Source organism: Pyricularia grisea (genome assembly GCF_004355905.1).
Source record: "Pyricularia grisea strain NI907 chromosome Unknown Pyricularia_grisea_NI907_Scaffold_2, whole genome shotgun sequence".
Taxonomy (NCBI): Eukaryota; Fungi; Ascomycota; class Sordariomycetes; order Magnaporthales; family Pyriculariaceae; genus Pyricularia; species Pyricularia grisea.
This window is the reverse complement of record NW_022156717.1, coordinates 6,690,008-6,706,253: the sequence shown is the minus strand read 5'-3', so window position 1 is coordinate 6,706,253 and position 16,246 is coordinate 6,690,008. Positions and strand designations below refer to the sequence as shown.

The window sequence follows — 16,246 nt, the reverse complement described above, 5'->3', positions numbered from 1 at the left end:
TTACCAAAGAGATCACTTCACAGTCACGACTTTGATGTGGCCCTCTTCCTCCGCTTCTCCTCCATCGTGTACACTACACCGTGGGATAGCATCAGATACTTGCTGAAGAAGTTTTCGGCAAAGTCGTCAAACTTTCTGTAATCGGCCCCAAGGCGGTAAGCAGCTGCAATTCCGCTAACGCAAGCAAGCTCATGCATGTTCTGTTCATAAATTGTTAGCAGAGGACCTCAGTCCATGGTCAAAGATTGGGGGCAAATTTGCCACTTACTACCAACGTCCAACTACCCGCAAACCAGGTGTGATTCCTTCCGTTGAGGAACATCATGCCGGGCACGACACGAAGGTAGTGTTGCCACCGGTGACCGAGCTGGTGCCACCACTGCTTCTTGATAATCTTGGACTCGTCGATCTCGTTCCAAGTCCACAGATCCTTGTTACGCTTGTCTAGGAATATGCTCTGGTACACGTGCTCGTAGCCCGCGTCGTCGGCCTTGCCGTTGGCATCGAGCAGCTGGTATTGGTAGTTGCTGCAGTCGAACGACATCTCGATCTTGGTGGGGTCCTTCTTGTAGCTCTTGGTGTAGTACATGGGCCGGAAGCCCGCGGGCGACTTGGGGTCCTTGCCCTTGGCAAAGGCCACCTGCTCCTCCTGCGATTGGGACTTTGGCTGGGCGCAGAGGTCGTCCTGGAAGTTCGTCTCGTAGTGCTTCTTGAAGTATGCGTGGTCATGGTGCGTGACGGTGATGTCGTCGTAGAACTTTGCACCCGACAGCACAAACTTCTCGCGTCTGGTTGCCGTCTTGCCCAGCAGGCGGAGAGTGTCGTCGGCCAGAGTGCAAAAGACAATGTCGTCAAAGAGCTCGTGCGTCGTCGCCTCGCCGTCGCCCCCCGCGGCGCGCGACTCGATCACGACCCCTTCGTGCGAGCGCGAGACCACCCTGACGACCTCGTGGCCGAGACGGATGTCGACTCCTTTGGATACGAGGTCCTTCATCCAGTCTTTGTAGAACTCGGACAGGTTGTCAAAGGTCACCATTGTGGGCAGGTTGGGCAGCAGGGTGTCCTTGTCAAAGTCCCACAGCTTCATGTTTGGGTCGTCAAAGAGGCGCTCCACGATGGCAGAGGGCACGTGGCGGGTCTGGTTGCCGGTGCCGAGAAACAGAGCGATCAGGGGGTAGACCATCTTGTGCTCAAAGTCCTTGCTGAAGAACATGAGGCGCATCATGACGTGGATGGGGACGAGGCCCAGGACGGGCAAGGTGTACTTGACGAGCTTGAGGAACCATCCAAACTTTTTGATGTCGCTCGACAGTTCCTCGACCAGCTTGCTGGGGAAGCAGTTTGTCCAGAAGCCGTCGGTGCCCTTTCCAAAGGATACCTGGAGCTTGACTTCCCGAGGCGGGTGGTTATACCTCTTGAAGAAGTTGAAGGTGTGTTTGAATATCTGGGTTCGGTATCGTATTTGTTAGCAGATGCTGGTTTAACAAGTATCTGTGTATGTATGTGTAACAAGCAATTATATCCCGGATATTTATTCGAGTATCATAATACGCTCTTGGCCACAAGACACAGAGAAGAGATCTCAAAGAACAAACAAACCCACCGTAGACCCCCCTTGCACACCATTGTTCAGCCATCCAGCTCCAAACTTCTGGTCATCAATGGGAATTGTGGTTGCCTGGCCGCCCGGCACATCAGACCTCTCAAGTACTGTGACCTTGAACTTGTCTGGATGCTGAGCGAGAGTCGCGGCACAAGACATGCCAGCTGCACCGGCACCGACAATGACAACCCTCTTTGGACCCTTGTTTGAAGCCATTTTCGAGGATGCTCAGATTGTGCGTGAGATGTTGCAACAGTGAAGATGGTGCAGCTGTTGCGTCCGGGTGGGGAACAAGTGCTGTCAAGCAAGCCTTTGTGAATATCGAGGAACACCGGAATTAATATTCTACAACGGCTGGAGAGTCTGGACTCCTGTTGTCACTTGGTTGAGTTGAGTGTATGTGGGCGTCATGGATGCTGCAAGACTACCAAATAGCTCACGCCAGTGATGTATGCCGCACCAGGGACCTGGTTTGTTTTTTCATGTTTTATTTTTGTCTTCACTACAGGTTAATCCATACAGTCAAGTCAGACACGCCTACGTACCTGTCTGCACATGGTGGAAATGGAACGAAATGAATACATCAACTGGCAGACAAGTTGGCGCAACCAATTAGCGGTATCTCTAGAAGGGCTACTGTCTGCCGTCCTTCTCGATCGTGAGCTGAGGTTACATCCATCATGTATCGAGATCGGTGACCGGAGATGCAGATCTTGTGCTGTCCTGCCCTAGGCTTGGCTGCATGGGACGCTAGTCCATTTCTTTCATGGCATTGTCTCGCGATCAAGCCCGTCAGCGCAGTAAATGGGGAAGCCGCTCACTGAAGCTTGATTGAAGCACCTTTGATTGCCCGCGAAAAAAAAAAAGGTTGACGTCATGAAAGATTGATTAGTGGGCAAGCCAATCAAACGAGATACACCTACCTACCTTAGGTAAGATGCAAGAATTTTCATAGGAAACTGATCGAATAACTGTCCGGCAGGTACGGTACGCATAAGGTAAGTCATCACGTGACCGCGCGCCTCCGATTGTGAACCAACACCTAGGTAGGTTTTTATCTGTTACCCAACACGCGTTTGACAGATGGCCTCACTTGAACTTCACTTTTTCGTACAGCATCTATCAAATCGTAATCTTGCAGCCCTTTGGTTTTTTGATGACAAAAACTTCTCCTCCATCACAAAAGGGCTCTAGCTTATCCGTAACTAATGTGCGAAAGACTTTCTCGATGGATCCTAGGGCTGCCCATGCGCTGAATGGCGGGGATAACGAGGACGACGCTCTGCGCATCGCCATCGCCTTGTCCTTGGGTGTTGACGTCTCATCACAAGATGTCGAAATCATAGAATCTCGAAATAGATCGAACAGCAGACGCACCGATGCTATTGATCTGACCTCGGACTCACCAGAGCCTGAGTCTGTCCCCGCTCCCCAAACAGAGGCCAAGCGGCCTACATCACCGCCGCTTGTACCCAGCAGCACTCAGTCATCTATTTTCGGAATGGATCGAAAGAAGATGGAAGAGGAACGTCTGGCAAGGCTATCGAAAAGAAAGGCCTCTGATACTGAGGCCCATGAAATCGAGAGACCAGCCCAAAAGCCAAGGCTGGAGAATGAGGTTGCTCCAACCATCAAAGGTAGCTCTGCTGTACCTCCTACCCGCGTTCACAATCTGCCAGCGGCCAACAGGCTACCATTTCCTACCGGCGTTGTCAAGAGGACCTGGCTGCAAGGACAGTCAAGATCATCTCAAGACATCACCATCGAAGAGGTATTGCAGAAAGACCAGCTGGAGCTTGCCGTTTTGAGCAGCTTCGACTGGGACACCGAATGGCTTTGGACTAAGGTCGACCCTACGAAAACCAAGACGACTCTGATTGCGTTCGCCGGAAGTGAAGCCGAGGTTAGTAGCAAATCCAAGTAAAACAATATATGGACCAAAAACTATCTCCGTATGACTGTACTGCCGCATGTATACATGGCCCTATCTCCCTCTTCTGACCGGTCAATAGCAAGAACGAGTAGCTGCCAGTGCTCAGGGTGTAGCACGCCTTTGCTTCCCACCGATGAATGGGAATGGCAATATGCATTCCAAGCTTCAGCTTCTCAAGTTTCCCGGCTACATCCGAATCGTGGTTCCGTCCGGAAACCTAGTACCATACGACTGGGGCGAACAGAACGGAATCATTGAGAATGTGAGCTGAAACACTCCGACAAACCTTTGTTCCTCACGCAAGGATTGTGCAACTGACACTTTACTGTCCAAAGTCGGTCTTCATTATCGACCTGCCTCCGTTGAAGGCCGGTGTCAAGTTGGAAGACAATGTCATGACCTCATTCGGCGAAGAACTTATTTACTTTCTCACGGCACAAGGACTGAACGAGCGCATAGTAAGCAGCCTGTGCAAGTACGACTTTAGCCAAACATCCCGATATGCCTTTGTGCACACCATGTATGTCAATCCAACCTGCCCACCAGCATCAGGTGACCTTCATACGATGACTAACTGAACACAGAGCTGGTGTGCATACCGGTGACAAATGGAGACGAACCGGTAGGCTCCCAGTGCTAGCAACGCAAGGTTCCTGCATGCACTGACGGAGACTTCTTCGCAGGATACTGCGGTCTTGGTAGAGGGATCCAGAATCTTGGCCTTGCGACAGACGAACCAGTAGAGATCGATTTTGTTGTAAGTAGTCCAAAAATACCACATTCCGCGGCATTGTCTGCGCCATGCAGTAGCTTCCGATGCAACCAGATCAAAACTTGGTATTAACAAGCCGCTCCCTGCTGCCAGGCCTCCTCGATAGGATCCTTGAAGTACGGCTATCTAGCTGCTTTGTACAATGCCTTCCAAGGTGAGTTAAGCCTACATCATTGAATCTTTCGGGCGACGACTTAGATGTGCCCTTAATTGGTACGTCCCAAATAAAACAACATTAACGCACGTTACTAGGTGATTCGGGACTGAAGGATTATCAGTCAAGAGCATCCAAGACGAAAAATACCAAGGAAGATGCTGCCTCTGTGCAGAAAGCAAAGTTACGGAACTGCTTCCGTATTTACTTTCCATCTCTCGGGACAGTTGAAACAAGCCGCGGTGGAATAAGGGTAAGCATGGCTTGTTCAAATACATTGCGTCCATCTATCTACCCTCAACCCCATAATGTTCGCCACGTACATGTTAATGCGTGGTATTTATGATGCAGAGGCTAACCTTTTGTTTTGCGCACCTGTCCCCTTGTAGTCTGCTGGAACACTCTGTTTACGATCCAACTGGTGGGAGGCCGCGACGTTCCCCCGTGAATTATTCAGAGACTATGAGAACCCCCGCGGTGCACTTGTTCATAGCAAGATTATCTTTGCTCGGTCCCCTGCCACATCGGCGGCCTGGGCCTATGTTGGCAGCGCCAATATTTCTGAAAGTGCATGGTAAGTCACTGCTGACCCTCCACCCTGGGCGGGGAGATCTTATCCTAGACCGGAGCGGTCCCCCGATTATCTTTCCAGGACCGGCGGACATTTCCCATCAGGTATGCACACCGTTGATTGACCATTATGAAATTCACAGGGGTAATTTGCTCGTGAAAGATAGGGCAAGTTCCCAGCCCAAGATGAGCTGTCGCAATTGGGAATGTGGGGTGATCGTGCCTGTAGGTGAATCTGCCAGCCCTGGGCGCGTACTATCTACGGGGATCGACCTAGGCGACGCGTCAGCTGGAAAGGGCGGCTCTTTGCATGCTCATCAAGGGCATATTAGTCCACAAGACCAAAACTCTCCCGCCGGTATAAGTCGGTCGCTGGAGGAATTGTTCAGAGAATGCGTGCCCTTGCCAATGAAACTTCCCGGCAGGAGTTACGCGTCGGCACAGGACGGCAAGGTACCGCGGCCTTGGTGCTTTGATCAAGCACCGCGGATATGATACCGCGGCTAAGATCCCGCGGCTGGCCGCAGTAATTATTTTCGCCGACAGCCCCTGCCAATCGAAAACGGAGTTCAAGTCTTGCTTGACTCATGTTGAGGTGAAGAATTTGCTGCTGTTTCGTTGCGAGCGGGTACGATAATGGGGCAAATGATACCCTTCGTTAACCTTTTTGCTTCGTGTCATAACTTTATTCTCCATTTATTTCATGGTGATTCTGGTGAGGATCGGGGGAAAATTAGCCTGGGTAGACGCCATTGTCTGTGGGAACACGGTAGCACCAAGGGGTTCCGCGATGCCGGGAACGTACATTACCCCGACACTGCAAAACTTGTTACCCCAAGACAGGAATCCTGTCGACCCAATCCCGACCGTGGTATACCCCAAATTATGATAACTGATTACATAGTGAGCTATTCTTGGCGAGCCCGCGTGGCGTTTGGCGCAGCATCTCTTTTGTTTTCTCCCTTGACTTCTTACACGACCAACCGCGGTCTCGGCTTGAGAGCAGTGTTGGTCCGCCCGCCGGCAAGGTTAGCGCGCGGAACCTACGGGCTAGATTGCCAAGCCTCAACAGCTATCGGGGGCGATCACGGATCAGCCAGATATGGCTTGGCTGTCAATACTGGCTTCCGCTGACTAGTCATGAGGGCGTATTGGTTGGCTTGGCTAGGGGGCCATATTCAGATGAGTTTGTTTTTTTTTTTCTCTTTTTTTTTTCTCTTTTTTTTTTCTATCCTTTTTTAATCATCAAAAAGGCATAACCTGGGTTTGCAAATAAACCCATCTACCGTATCCATATTTTAGGGATGACTACCGCTCGCTGGGCCGTGCGCTCTTTCTGTCTGCCAATCTGGCGCCACTTCCAACGGCTTTTACTTGTGTATGTTGATTAGTTTTAGTGTATGCCAAGACTCGATCAGCCCCAAACTCTTAGCCGCAGCAGCTCGTAATACTTTCATCTTTCTTATAACTACACATCCCCATTCGTAAGCATTATAATTAGGGCTTGATTTTTTATCCCCTCCTCAAACCGCACGCCCCGAATTGATCAACATCTTTATCTATCCTATCCCCTTCATGACGACGGAGAAACGAAGACGAAAGAAATTGTGATCGGGGGGGATTTTAGCAGTCTGACTTTACCTACTCAAGACTCGGTGACGGATAGTAGAAACGGCAATTCGCCCGGCGCAGTTTGGTGAGAGGGATCATCCTGCGTGAGGATCGCAGTTGTAGTGTGACCGAGTAGCAGCTTTACTCCTTTTTTTTGTTCTCTCCCTATCCTCGGGTGTTGTTGCCAATGTAGAATTCTCGCAGTCGGCCTAGGGAACTTATTCGCACTCCCCTTCAATTTTTTTTTCTTATCTTTATTCCCTCCTTACCTCCAAGTCAAGGTAATAATGTCTTACAATCCTACCCCTCCCACCCTTTTTTTTCTATATAATTTTTTTATTGAACCATTTGTCCCTTTGCAATCCTTGTAATCATGATACCGACGGAAGTTGACTTTTTTTCATCCGTATATTCACTAGCCCTAGCAGGTCTAGAAGGAGGGGGACAAAGGAAAAGAAAAAAAAAAAAAGATAAATAAACAAATAAAAATAAAATAAAAACCCACCCACATAACACATGCATACAACATGCCCAAAGCGTTCCCTCCTCCAACGGCCTGGCAGCAAGGAAGTTGGATAGAGGGCTTCCCGGCCTGCATCGAGGGTTAAAAAAAGAAAAAGAAAAAGAAAAAAAAAAGAAAAAAGCTTCAAGGTGGGACAGAGAAGGGATACTACCACATACCTAGACTAATACAGTACAGTAGAGACAAAATGAGAGAGAGACAGAGAGAAAGAGGAAGGGAACAAGGGTCCGAAAGGGGAAATATCGGATTGTTTCTCATCGAGCACGCTAGACTTTGATGGGGAGAGAACGTGGTTTTGGGTTTCAGTGTAGCCGTTTACTAACTACACAAACCGGTTTATTATGCTGGTAAGCTTGCACATCAGATGGGAAGTTCAAGCAAGAGCTCTGTTGGTTTTTTTTTTTTTTTTTTTTTTTTTTTTTTTTTTTTTTTTGTGCTAGCTGGTGGCCTGAGAATGCGTGTCTCTGTATGCGGTCGTCGTGTTTTGTTCTTTTTCGTTCTTTTTTTAAACCATTATGCTGTGATTGACTAGTTCTAAATCTATGCATTACGAACAAGTATATGCATAAACGGGAGAAAGAGGACAATCCCATAAAAAAAAGAATTCAACCAATCAATGCGTAGGAGGGATCTTCTCACCTTCGCCCCAAAGGGGACAGAAGTGAGCAGGGAATGTAGCTGCGGCCTCGGTCAAATGAGCGGTCGGCCGTCGGTGCCTGCCTGTTCGCTGTCGTTCAAAACAGCATGACAACCCGGTTTTAAACATGTAATTACCTAGTTGTCTATTTGGTACATGCGGCATTACCCGGTGTTTGATCATGGTAGCAGCCTGTCTTTTTTTTTCTCTCGCCTTCGGGGGGGGGGGGGGGGGTTGTTTAATGGATCCCTATTTCGTATTTGGTAGGAAATACGTTGTTTTGCTTGAGCCTACTACGTCGTAGCTACGCGGTGGCAGCTGCAACGGGAGAAATACGATACGGGCGTACTACGTACAAAATGTACGTTGACTAGGAACAAGGGATTATGTTCTCGGTGTCCCTAGACATGGTAGATTGGCATAAGGCATACTTTGCAGTACAAGGAGGGGCCTTGCTCAGTATTAGTCCAGTTGCCTTTCCAGGGTGAGACGCACAGCTACTCAAAGGATTTGACACGTATGAAGTAGAACCCCCAGGTAAGCCAGGCAAACCTATGTATGTACATTTGTACATTTAAAAGAGCAAGTACAGAAGTGTACAGTGGGTTGTATAGCCTCGACACAGGCCCCCCTCATACAGTCGGGAAAAGCCAAGTCACCTCGGCACATACATTCACTTTTTTTTTTTTTTTTTTTTTTTTTTTGCGGGAGTCCAGGCTGCGGGAAATGGGAGATGAAGCCGGGATAGTTACAACACGGGACCAGCATAAGGGGTCCAGACGAAGTTGAGATGGTGCAGGAGACTATTGTCATGCGCTGCAACATCGCGGTAAGCGAAATCCTGGCCCCCCACCGGGCAGGGTAGGGCTTTTTTCTTTCTTTCTTTTTCTCTCCCATGCGCTTCGGGTGCAGCATGTCGCTGCCATTCAACGGAAGATGCCGTTGGAGTCTGCGTGATATCCTTCGTCCCGTCCTCTGAATCGAGACGTGGAGGCGGCAGAAAATCCGCTTTGCCGATCCACTATCCATTTTGCCAAGTTGCGTGCTCGGTAATTTTCAAATACCATGTACACATGGGCGAGCGAGGGCGCTCCCTAGAACGTCGTGGTCAACTTTTTTCCCCCCTGTAAAGATGGCTGTGCTGTCTTGTCATGTTGTGTACATCTAAGTGGAGACGGCCTAAGCAGCTTGACCATGTCTTTGGTTGCTTAAAGGGTTGGATCTGGGAGTTTGAAGGGAAAAAAAAAATTTGGGGCAACATGGAAATGGACTAAATAGGCAAATCCTTCTTGTTCTACCCAGCCAAGCCTCAAATTGCCAAGACACGGCAGATGTGTTGTATGTTGATGATGGCCTTCAATAGGCTTGGCATCATTAATTGACTTCAACATGTTTGGTTGTCTGCAAGGCCTTGGCGCTGTGTTGGAGAGTTTGCGTGACTTGGATGAGATGCATACTGTTCACGGCGCACTCTCTTGTTGAATCTTTGCCAAGACTCAAGAGTTTAGTATGTATATTGTAACCAGCGCAGACCCATTGCTCTCAACTCAACATTGCTTAGCCAAGCCTTGGCAAAAGAGAGAGGTGAATGTAGAAAAACGTGAGTGGGTAGTACCCGGTAATTACCTAGTTGCTAAATGCAGAAATTATAACAAACGTCGCAGGAAGATACGACGTGATAAAATTGATGCTGCAAATGAGCCTTGGTTGTTGTGTGAATGGAGTCTAGTTGTGACAACGGCACCCCTGACAAATCAAGCGGAGCCTACCAGTTCGTCAGGCTAGGTGGTATCAACATATGCCTACCTTACCTTTACGTTGGAATACCATGTTCTGTCTGGTTAGGTCCCTGACATGGAAACAAAAGATTTTGCTCATATATTATCATGTTAGGAGTGCACCAGGTGTGAATGAAGTAAGTGCACCTGGGTGTTCAGATGTTTAAAATTTACGGCAGATGGATCTGGTGGAGCTAGGCTGGAACGTTACTAGGTAGGTGTTAAAAACGCAAGTGAGTAAAGGATGGAGGCGATGTGATGTAGGAAGGGCGCGTGCGAGTCGCTGATGGGAATGCAGGCCACCCACCCAAGGCAAGCTTGCAAAGAAGAAAACACATAAATGCAAGAGAGTAAAAGAAACAAAGAAAAATAAGAAAAGAAAACAAAAGCTCATTACCTGAACGGCCAGTGGCGTTTCGTTTAGTGGCTTTGGGCGCTCGCTTGCCGGAAAGGAAACCGGGTAGCGGCGGAGAAGCAGCTGCACGCCTGCCATCTGAAGGTCCAACCCTCCTCTATGGGATTGTTGCCCGAGCCAATGTACTGTAGGTAGGCAAGTACCGATAGATCTCATACCTACCCGCTTAGGAATAGGTATATGGGTAAAAACTGTGAGTGCGCTACGTTCGGAACATTAGCCGGGCGCCACGGGGATGTGGATGGGTTGGGGGCCGCGACCACATACTAGCCAGCCTGCTTCACATCTGCTTCGAAGGAGATGTTTCGTACCTTGGGCAGTTTGGCTTTTTACTAGCCTAGTCTACTACGGTATAATACTACCTAACGTAGGTACAGACTGTTGATAAGTAATGCAAGGCATTGTAAGGAAAGCAACGTCGGGTGTGTAGTCATGACTTGCGATTCAATGCAGAATCCATCGCAAACTCTGCTCTGTACCTCTCCATGTGGGAGAGCTGGTTCCGCAGGGACTTACTAATGAAAGCACTTCAAGTTCTTGAAAATTCCATGACTCCATCGTTGGGGTGTATGTGTCGCTAATCAAGAGCCACTAGTCTATGTTGGCCGCTAGGAGGATTCCGCAAGCGTCCCAAGCTACCACCAACCTACCTTGGCTTGCCTAGTTGGGCCCTCAATTCTTAGATATTTCAATTAGCAGCTTGTCTAGGTATGTAGGCAGGTCGTTAGGTTGGCTGCAAACGATGTCAAAGAAGCACAACCGCAGACTGATGCACCTGCGTCCGTGTGACACCAGAGATTTGGCCGCCTGTCAAGACATAGCGCGGCGCCTCGGGCTTTTTCAGACAGTGCGTGCAGTCGTTCGAGACAGGGTCATACAGGGAATATAAGTCCGTCTATGACTTATGCTTGTTTCTTGCTGACTACGCCTAGCTTCTTTCGTCAGACTTGTGATGGGAACAGACCGAGATGGTCAATTCTCAGCAGCCAGAGGCTCTCTCTCTACTGGGACCTCATTTCAGCTTGCCGGGGCATATGTAACGCTCAAAGTGAAGCGAGCAGACCTCAATTGATAACAATTGACAGTTGACGTAAAAGAGGGGCGCGATCAAACAAGAATGCATGCAGCTCGATGGCAAATTTTGCGGCGGGGTTTTCGAGCCGAAGGTGCCGAGAATCTATCGAGACCGTCATTGGTTTGGCGCCGGTCCATGTGCCGGCCGCTTTGAGATCTCGAGAGGAGCATTGAGCGAGCGTACAAGCAAGTACGTGGTAGGAAATTGACTAGAGAGCTAGGACCAGAGAACGTCAGCTGGAGCTTTAGACATACAAAGAACTAAGTGCAGCCCCTGTGTCTTGGCAAACGCCTCATCTAGAAAGAAGTACCGATCGATGTACCATACGTTTATTTGATGGATTAGGCAAGAGCGGTTCGGCCGGTAGTTCGTTTGGTTAGAGTACATGGTCTTTATTTCTCATTCTTTCTATTCACTTTTTTTTTTTTTTTTTTTTTTTTTTTTTTTTTTTTTTTTAAATTTTTTTTTTTTAACCCAGGGGACCGGACTTACGCCTCCAGCCAAATCCGATTCAGACCAAATCTGTGTGAGACCGGCTCTATACGTTCTACTACTTACCCTCGCCGCCGCCGCCGCCCCCGCCGCCCCAATGTACTGCGGAGCTTTTACTCGCCAGGGCTGAGCTAGGCAATATGTTCATGACCATTCTTTTCTACACTCACTTGTAGGTAGTCCTGGCGGAATGGGACAGTCTGTTCCCCGTCCCCTCCTCGGGTTTAGTCTAAATGGGACCATTTCACGTATTGTACCGCGGTTACACACCAAGAAGATGTTTCCTTCAATTCAACTCCTGGCCTACCAAATTAATCTGTGTGCGTGCTTTTGGCTTTTCGCCTCTCGATGCCAGGGGGTAAACTGACGCATCAAAATCTGCCAACCCATGGAACGGCAAGCTCTAAGCTAAGCCGGAAGGAGCTAAACACGGCGAATATAGTTCACCTGTCAGTACCACATTCTATGTGTATCTCACGCAGTATAGTAGTAGATTCTCCGGCATATCAAAACCCACCTGTTCTACTGATACAACCGTAGAACACACTTAACCTGCTCGAGTTACCACAATGGTGGAGGCCGATGGACCCATAAAGTGTAGGTGAGTGTGCTACCACGTAAGTGAAGTGCCCAGGGGTAACCCGCACAGCATGCCACAGCTTGCAGGGTGCCTGAGTCGTGATCACGACGTTGACAAACGCCGACCATCCCACACGGCCCCTCCCATACGCAGTACTACGTACGTGGTACTCAAGTACTGTACTCCTGTTGGTAGCGACGAGTGGGCCGCTGCTAATCATTTGATCGGACAGATACATGACTCCGAGACGGTAGGATCGCAACACGGGGAAGCTGCTGTTGATATTTGGCAGTGGGCAAAATTCGCTAGAGCTGCGGAGTGCGAAATCCGGCTTGGCTGAGGCACGCAGGTTGATGAATTATTCAATATCCTATCTCCCCGGACAGTTCCTCATTGAAAATGGTGTGTTGACTAGCCCTGAACCTGTAATTGGTGGCTTATCCCCCAGTCAATAATATAAGCAATATTTGCATGTACCAGATTGGCTGGGCCTGCTAAGCTTGGTCTTGGCGGGGGCAGTAGAACTGAGATGAATGAATATGGGAAACTTTAGCTTTTTTTTTTGTTTTTTTCTCTTCCTTTGCCCCCCTTTCGACTGTCCACTAATAACGTAATAAAGTTGATCACTTTGCTGCGACTGCAACCCGCGTGGCTGTCGAGTCTGTTGCGGCATACCTTGCAGTTCGTCCTTATTCGGAACGACTGTTGGGCCGCCTAGGATTCCCATCCCACCACGATCGGAGGTTGGAACAAGCTCTTCTCAAGTTTTCACTCACCTCGGTGGGCGCCAGCCTATTAGAGCAAAGCCCCCGCATATTCTGCTCAAATAATATGGAGCTGATCTACTAGTACTCTAGCGCTACTACTTAGTGCGGCCGTGACAGTACGCTGTGGTGATTGTACTGTACAGAACCCGGTACGTAGTACAAAGTACTGTACTGTAGCATTGCAAGGGTCATCACGGCCCCACATTGTGCCAGCCTGACGCCTGTTGAGGGCGGCCTCTCAAAATTTTCTCAGGGTCACTCTCTTCCACACATCGGGCGGTTGCGGCGTTTGCGCGGCCGCCGTTATGGTGCCCTGGTTTGGGTAACCGAGCACTGCCCACCCCCCATGTCCTTTGGGCATCGACAACCCGCCATGGCAGGGATGATTAGCACCAGGGTTATGGCTCTCCCTGGGAATACTACAACGGCGGCGACCAGTATTGTGTCGCGGTAAAATTACCTCAATTCCGGCCAGCCCTTCTGGCAACCTGTGCAAACATATCAAGTGCTGGTAATGCTACAAAGATCGAGCAGGACGTTTACTGGCCACGACGACGCTGCAATGTTACAATGTAACTACTATGCAAAGAACCCATCTTGTACAACACCAATACTACCGAGAGTTTTTCTAGTTCTAAAATTAGAAAAACCACATCTCCATGGGTTTCCTGTAAATGAGGTTTGCTATGTATTTGGTACGTGACAAGGTAAGTAGAGTAGTAAGTGGCAAGAGTATCAGTTGTTCGTGAATGTGCGATACAAGGCTTGATAGTGGAGCTTGAGCAGTTCATTGTTTCCGACTTGTTGACTTGCATCTACAAAAATTAAATACTACGTACAACACTCGGCGGGTTGAGGTCTTCGGCCACGAGTTTGGCCGAACGTTATCTGTTTCGTCTTGCACGCCCCCTGGATTGAAAAAGAGATGGAGAAGTCGATTGATCTTGGCGTGATATCAGTCATTCAGAAATACTGGGAGGGGCATGGAAATTGTTGCGTTGGGGTAATTGCAATGTAACTTTGTTGTCCAAGCGAAGGTATTGTATGTAAAATACGTAGCAGAAAGTAAGTCGAGCAGAATCCCTACTCGAGATACCCAAGGACAAGGAACACGCACAAACACAGAGAAGGGAAAAATAAAAGAAAAGAAATTCGCTTGGCCGCGGCCGCCGGCCATGTGGAATTTTTTGAAGGCCTGATCCTGGGGCTCACCCTTGCCCTGATCAGACAGAACATGCGCCATACCTTCAGAAGTTAGTGCCTGTTTGGGGTTACACAACATCAGGGATCTACGTAAGCAAAAGTTCACGGGAAATAAAGGAGGAAGAAAGAAAAAATATTAACCATGATAATAAACCTTTTGAGTTCAAATCCGCTTGAGCCACCGTAATGGAAACAGGAAGCGAATCTAGATGTCTCAAATACGACATCATACATAAGTGGTAAGTTGACGAGTACGACACGAGCACAACCAAGAAAAAAGACAAAAGAAAAAAATAGAAGGGAGATGAAGAGAAAAAAAAAAAAAGATGGACGAAAACAACAACAGCCGTTCGGGAGCTGCTTAATCCACCTGTTATTAGTGAAATGCACATCATTTTTTTTTTACTTCATCGGCTAGGTTCCGTCTCCTTAACTTACTCACCTCACCAGAACCACGGGATGGCAACGTTCGTCCAGCTCTTTCTCGGTCCAGGAACCGCAGCTTTAGCCAAGTCATGCATGAGGACCTCCCGTAGAGTAAACTTTCTGCTGAACCGCCTACCCGTGGGGCACAATACTTCTTGGGTATGCTTAAATCCTTGAGCTCTAAGCTTTTATCCTCATCGCGATTGTCTAGCCTTTTTGACATCGGCCCTCGAGCTGCAATGGGAAGACCTCCGATGCGTAAAGAGTCATGGTAGCTATGTCATTCGATCATCTGCACCATTCTCCAGGTATGTTCCTTGTAAAACTCTAAGAAAAGAAACTCACTAATTTGGATAGGATAACAGAAATAAAATAATGAAATTAAAAAAAAAAGCTAAAGACTTGTTTTCTGTTGAACACGTTGCTCTCGACACCATTAGACCAATTATTCCCGAGGCAAACTCTCATATTGGGTTGGCTTTCTTTCACATCTACGTAGAACTAATATGATGACGATAGTGATCTTGCTGATGTTCGGATACCAGTAGGTTCCAGACCACATCTAGACATAACATCAACTATACTTGCAACAGATGGCCATGGTAACTGGGAAATAGCAAAATGAGTAGTCGCACGGAGTACATCGGCCAGCGCAAACACATACTCGATTACGGACTTTGTTCATCCAAGAGTGACCCTGCTGCTAGTGCGGGTAGCAGGTATGTTCCTTTCCTTTCATACACTTGACGTGGTAGTAAATCGAGGCGAAAGAAGAGGGTGGAAGGGAAAGGATTTAAAAAAAAAAAAAAAAAAAAACGGGTTCGTATTATTACAGCGAACACAATTCAATTGGACACACGAAAAGTGGCGATGCTCTTGGCGATGCCGCAACTTTTGCTCGATCTCGAAGTAACGAAAGCCATAATGATGCTTGACAATTCACCTCGTGGTACCCAATAACATAGTAACATAATTGTAAGGGAAACCTGTGACGTTTTTTTAGCTGAAGGATTGGATCAAATGGCAAACGTGCGCCATAGCTCGATTCTGCCCTGCTACGTTTGTTGTAAGCCCCGCGATTGCCAAGACCCATCTAGTCTTGGCGGGGACGTGCGGTGGTTGCCGCCTGTCACCAACGCCACGCCTATCTGCCGCGCCCATACTGCGCCTCATTTGATTGTTGTTTGATCCCCCATGGGCTTATCCTAGACTAGATGGACCTGCAGTTGGAAAAAACGGCGCTTTTTTCTTTCTTTTTTTTTTCCCGCCCTTGCCCTTCGTGTAACATCGATGGGTTGAAGCCCTGGGCAGCCTTTCCGAATCGGGTGAACCGGCCCGGGACCGATACCGCCCCTACCCTGTCTTGATAGATTTCATATTGTCATTTTCCAACATCGAGTAGTTTGGGACAATATCCCTGCATTGAGAATGCCATACGTGTGTGTTGTCCGGAAGAACACAATTATCGGTGTGAAGCATGAATCAACACCCCATGTGATCCTGCATCTGATGGTACGGTATTGGAACTGGCTCTTGCTGGTTGAATTATGTTGTACGTGGTAAATAGGACAAAATACCTCCCCAGTAGACACTGCTTTGTCCTCTCACCGACAAGGCATTATTTGTTGTTTCTATGTTTATCCCACACAGCGAAACTATTGTCCAATCAATGGTTTCGCTTGGACTACGAGAGCTAACCCCCCAGTT

General features: G+C 48.4%; 2 protein-coding genes across 2 annotated transcripts; one reads left to right on the top strand and one right to left on the bottom strand.

Annotated features, from left to right (window-relative positions):
* Nucleotides 1–23: 23 nt before the first annotated feature.
* Nucleotides 24–1,819, bottom strand: PgNI_04560 (uncharacterized protein; the record flags this gene model as incomplete). Its single annotated transcript, XM_031124605.1, has 3 exons — nucleotides 24–200; nucleotides 269–1,444; nucleotides 1,604–1,819. 3 exons carry the CDS (start codon nucleotides 1,817–1,819, stop codon nucleotides 24–26), a joined length of 1,569 nt encoding a protein of 522 aa, XP_030983730.1.
* A 998-nt stretch (nucleotides 1,820–2,817) lies between these two features.
* PgNI_04559 (uncharacterized protein) lies at nucleotides 2,818–5,671 on the top strand. Its single transcript, XM_031124604.1, has 9 exons — nucleotides 2,818–3,506; nucleotides 3,616–3,798; nucleotides 3,872–4,056; nucleotides 4,121–4,158; nucleotides 4,220–4,293; nucleotides 4,402–4,462; nucleotides 4,561–4,715; nucleotides 4,852–5,036; nucleotides 5,176–5,671. The coding sequence occupies exons 1-9, from the start codon at nucleotides 2,832–2,834 to the stop codon at nucleotides 5,525–5,527; spliced, it is 1,908 nt and encodes a 635-aa protein (XP_030984879.1). The 5' UTR covers nucleotides 2,818–2,831; the 3' UTR covers nucleotides 5,528–5,671.
* Nucleotides 5,672–16,246: the final 10,575 nt, after the last annotated feature.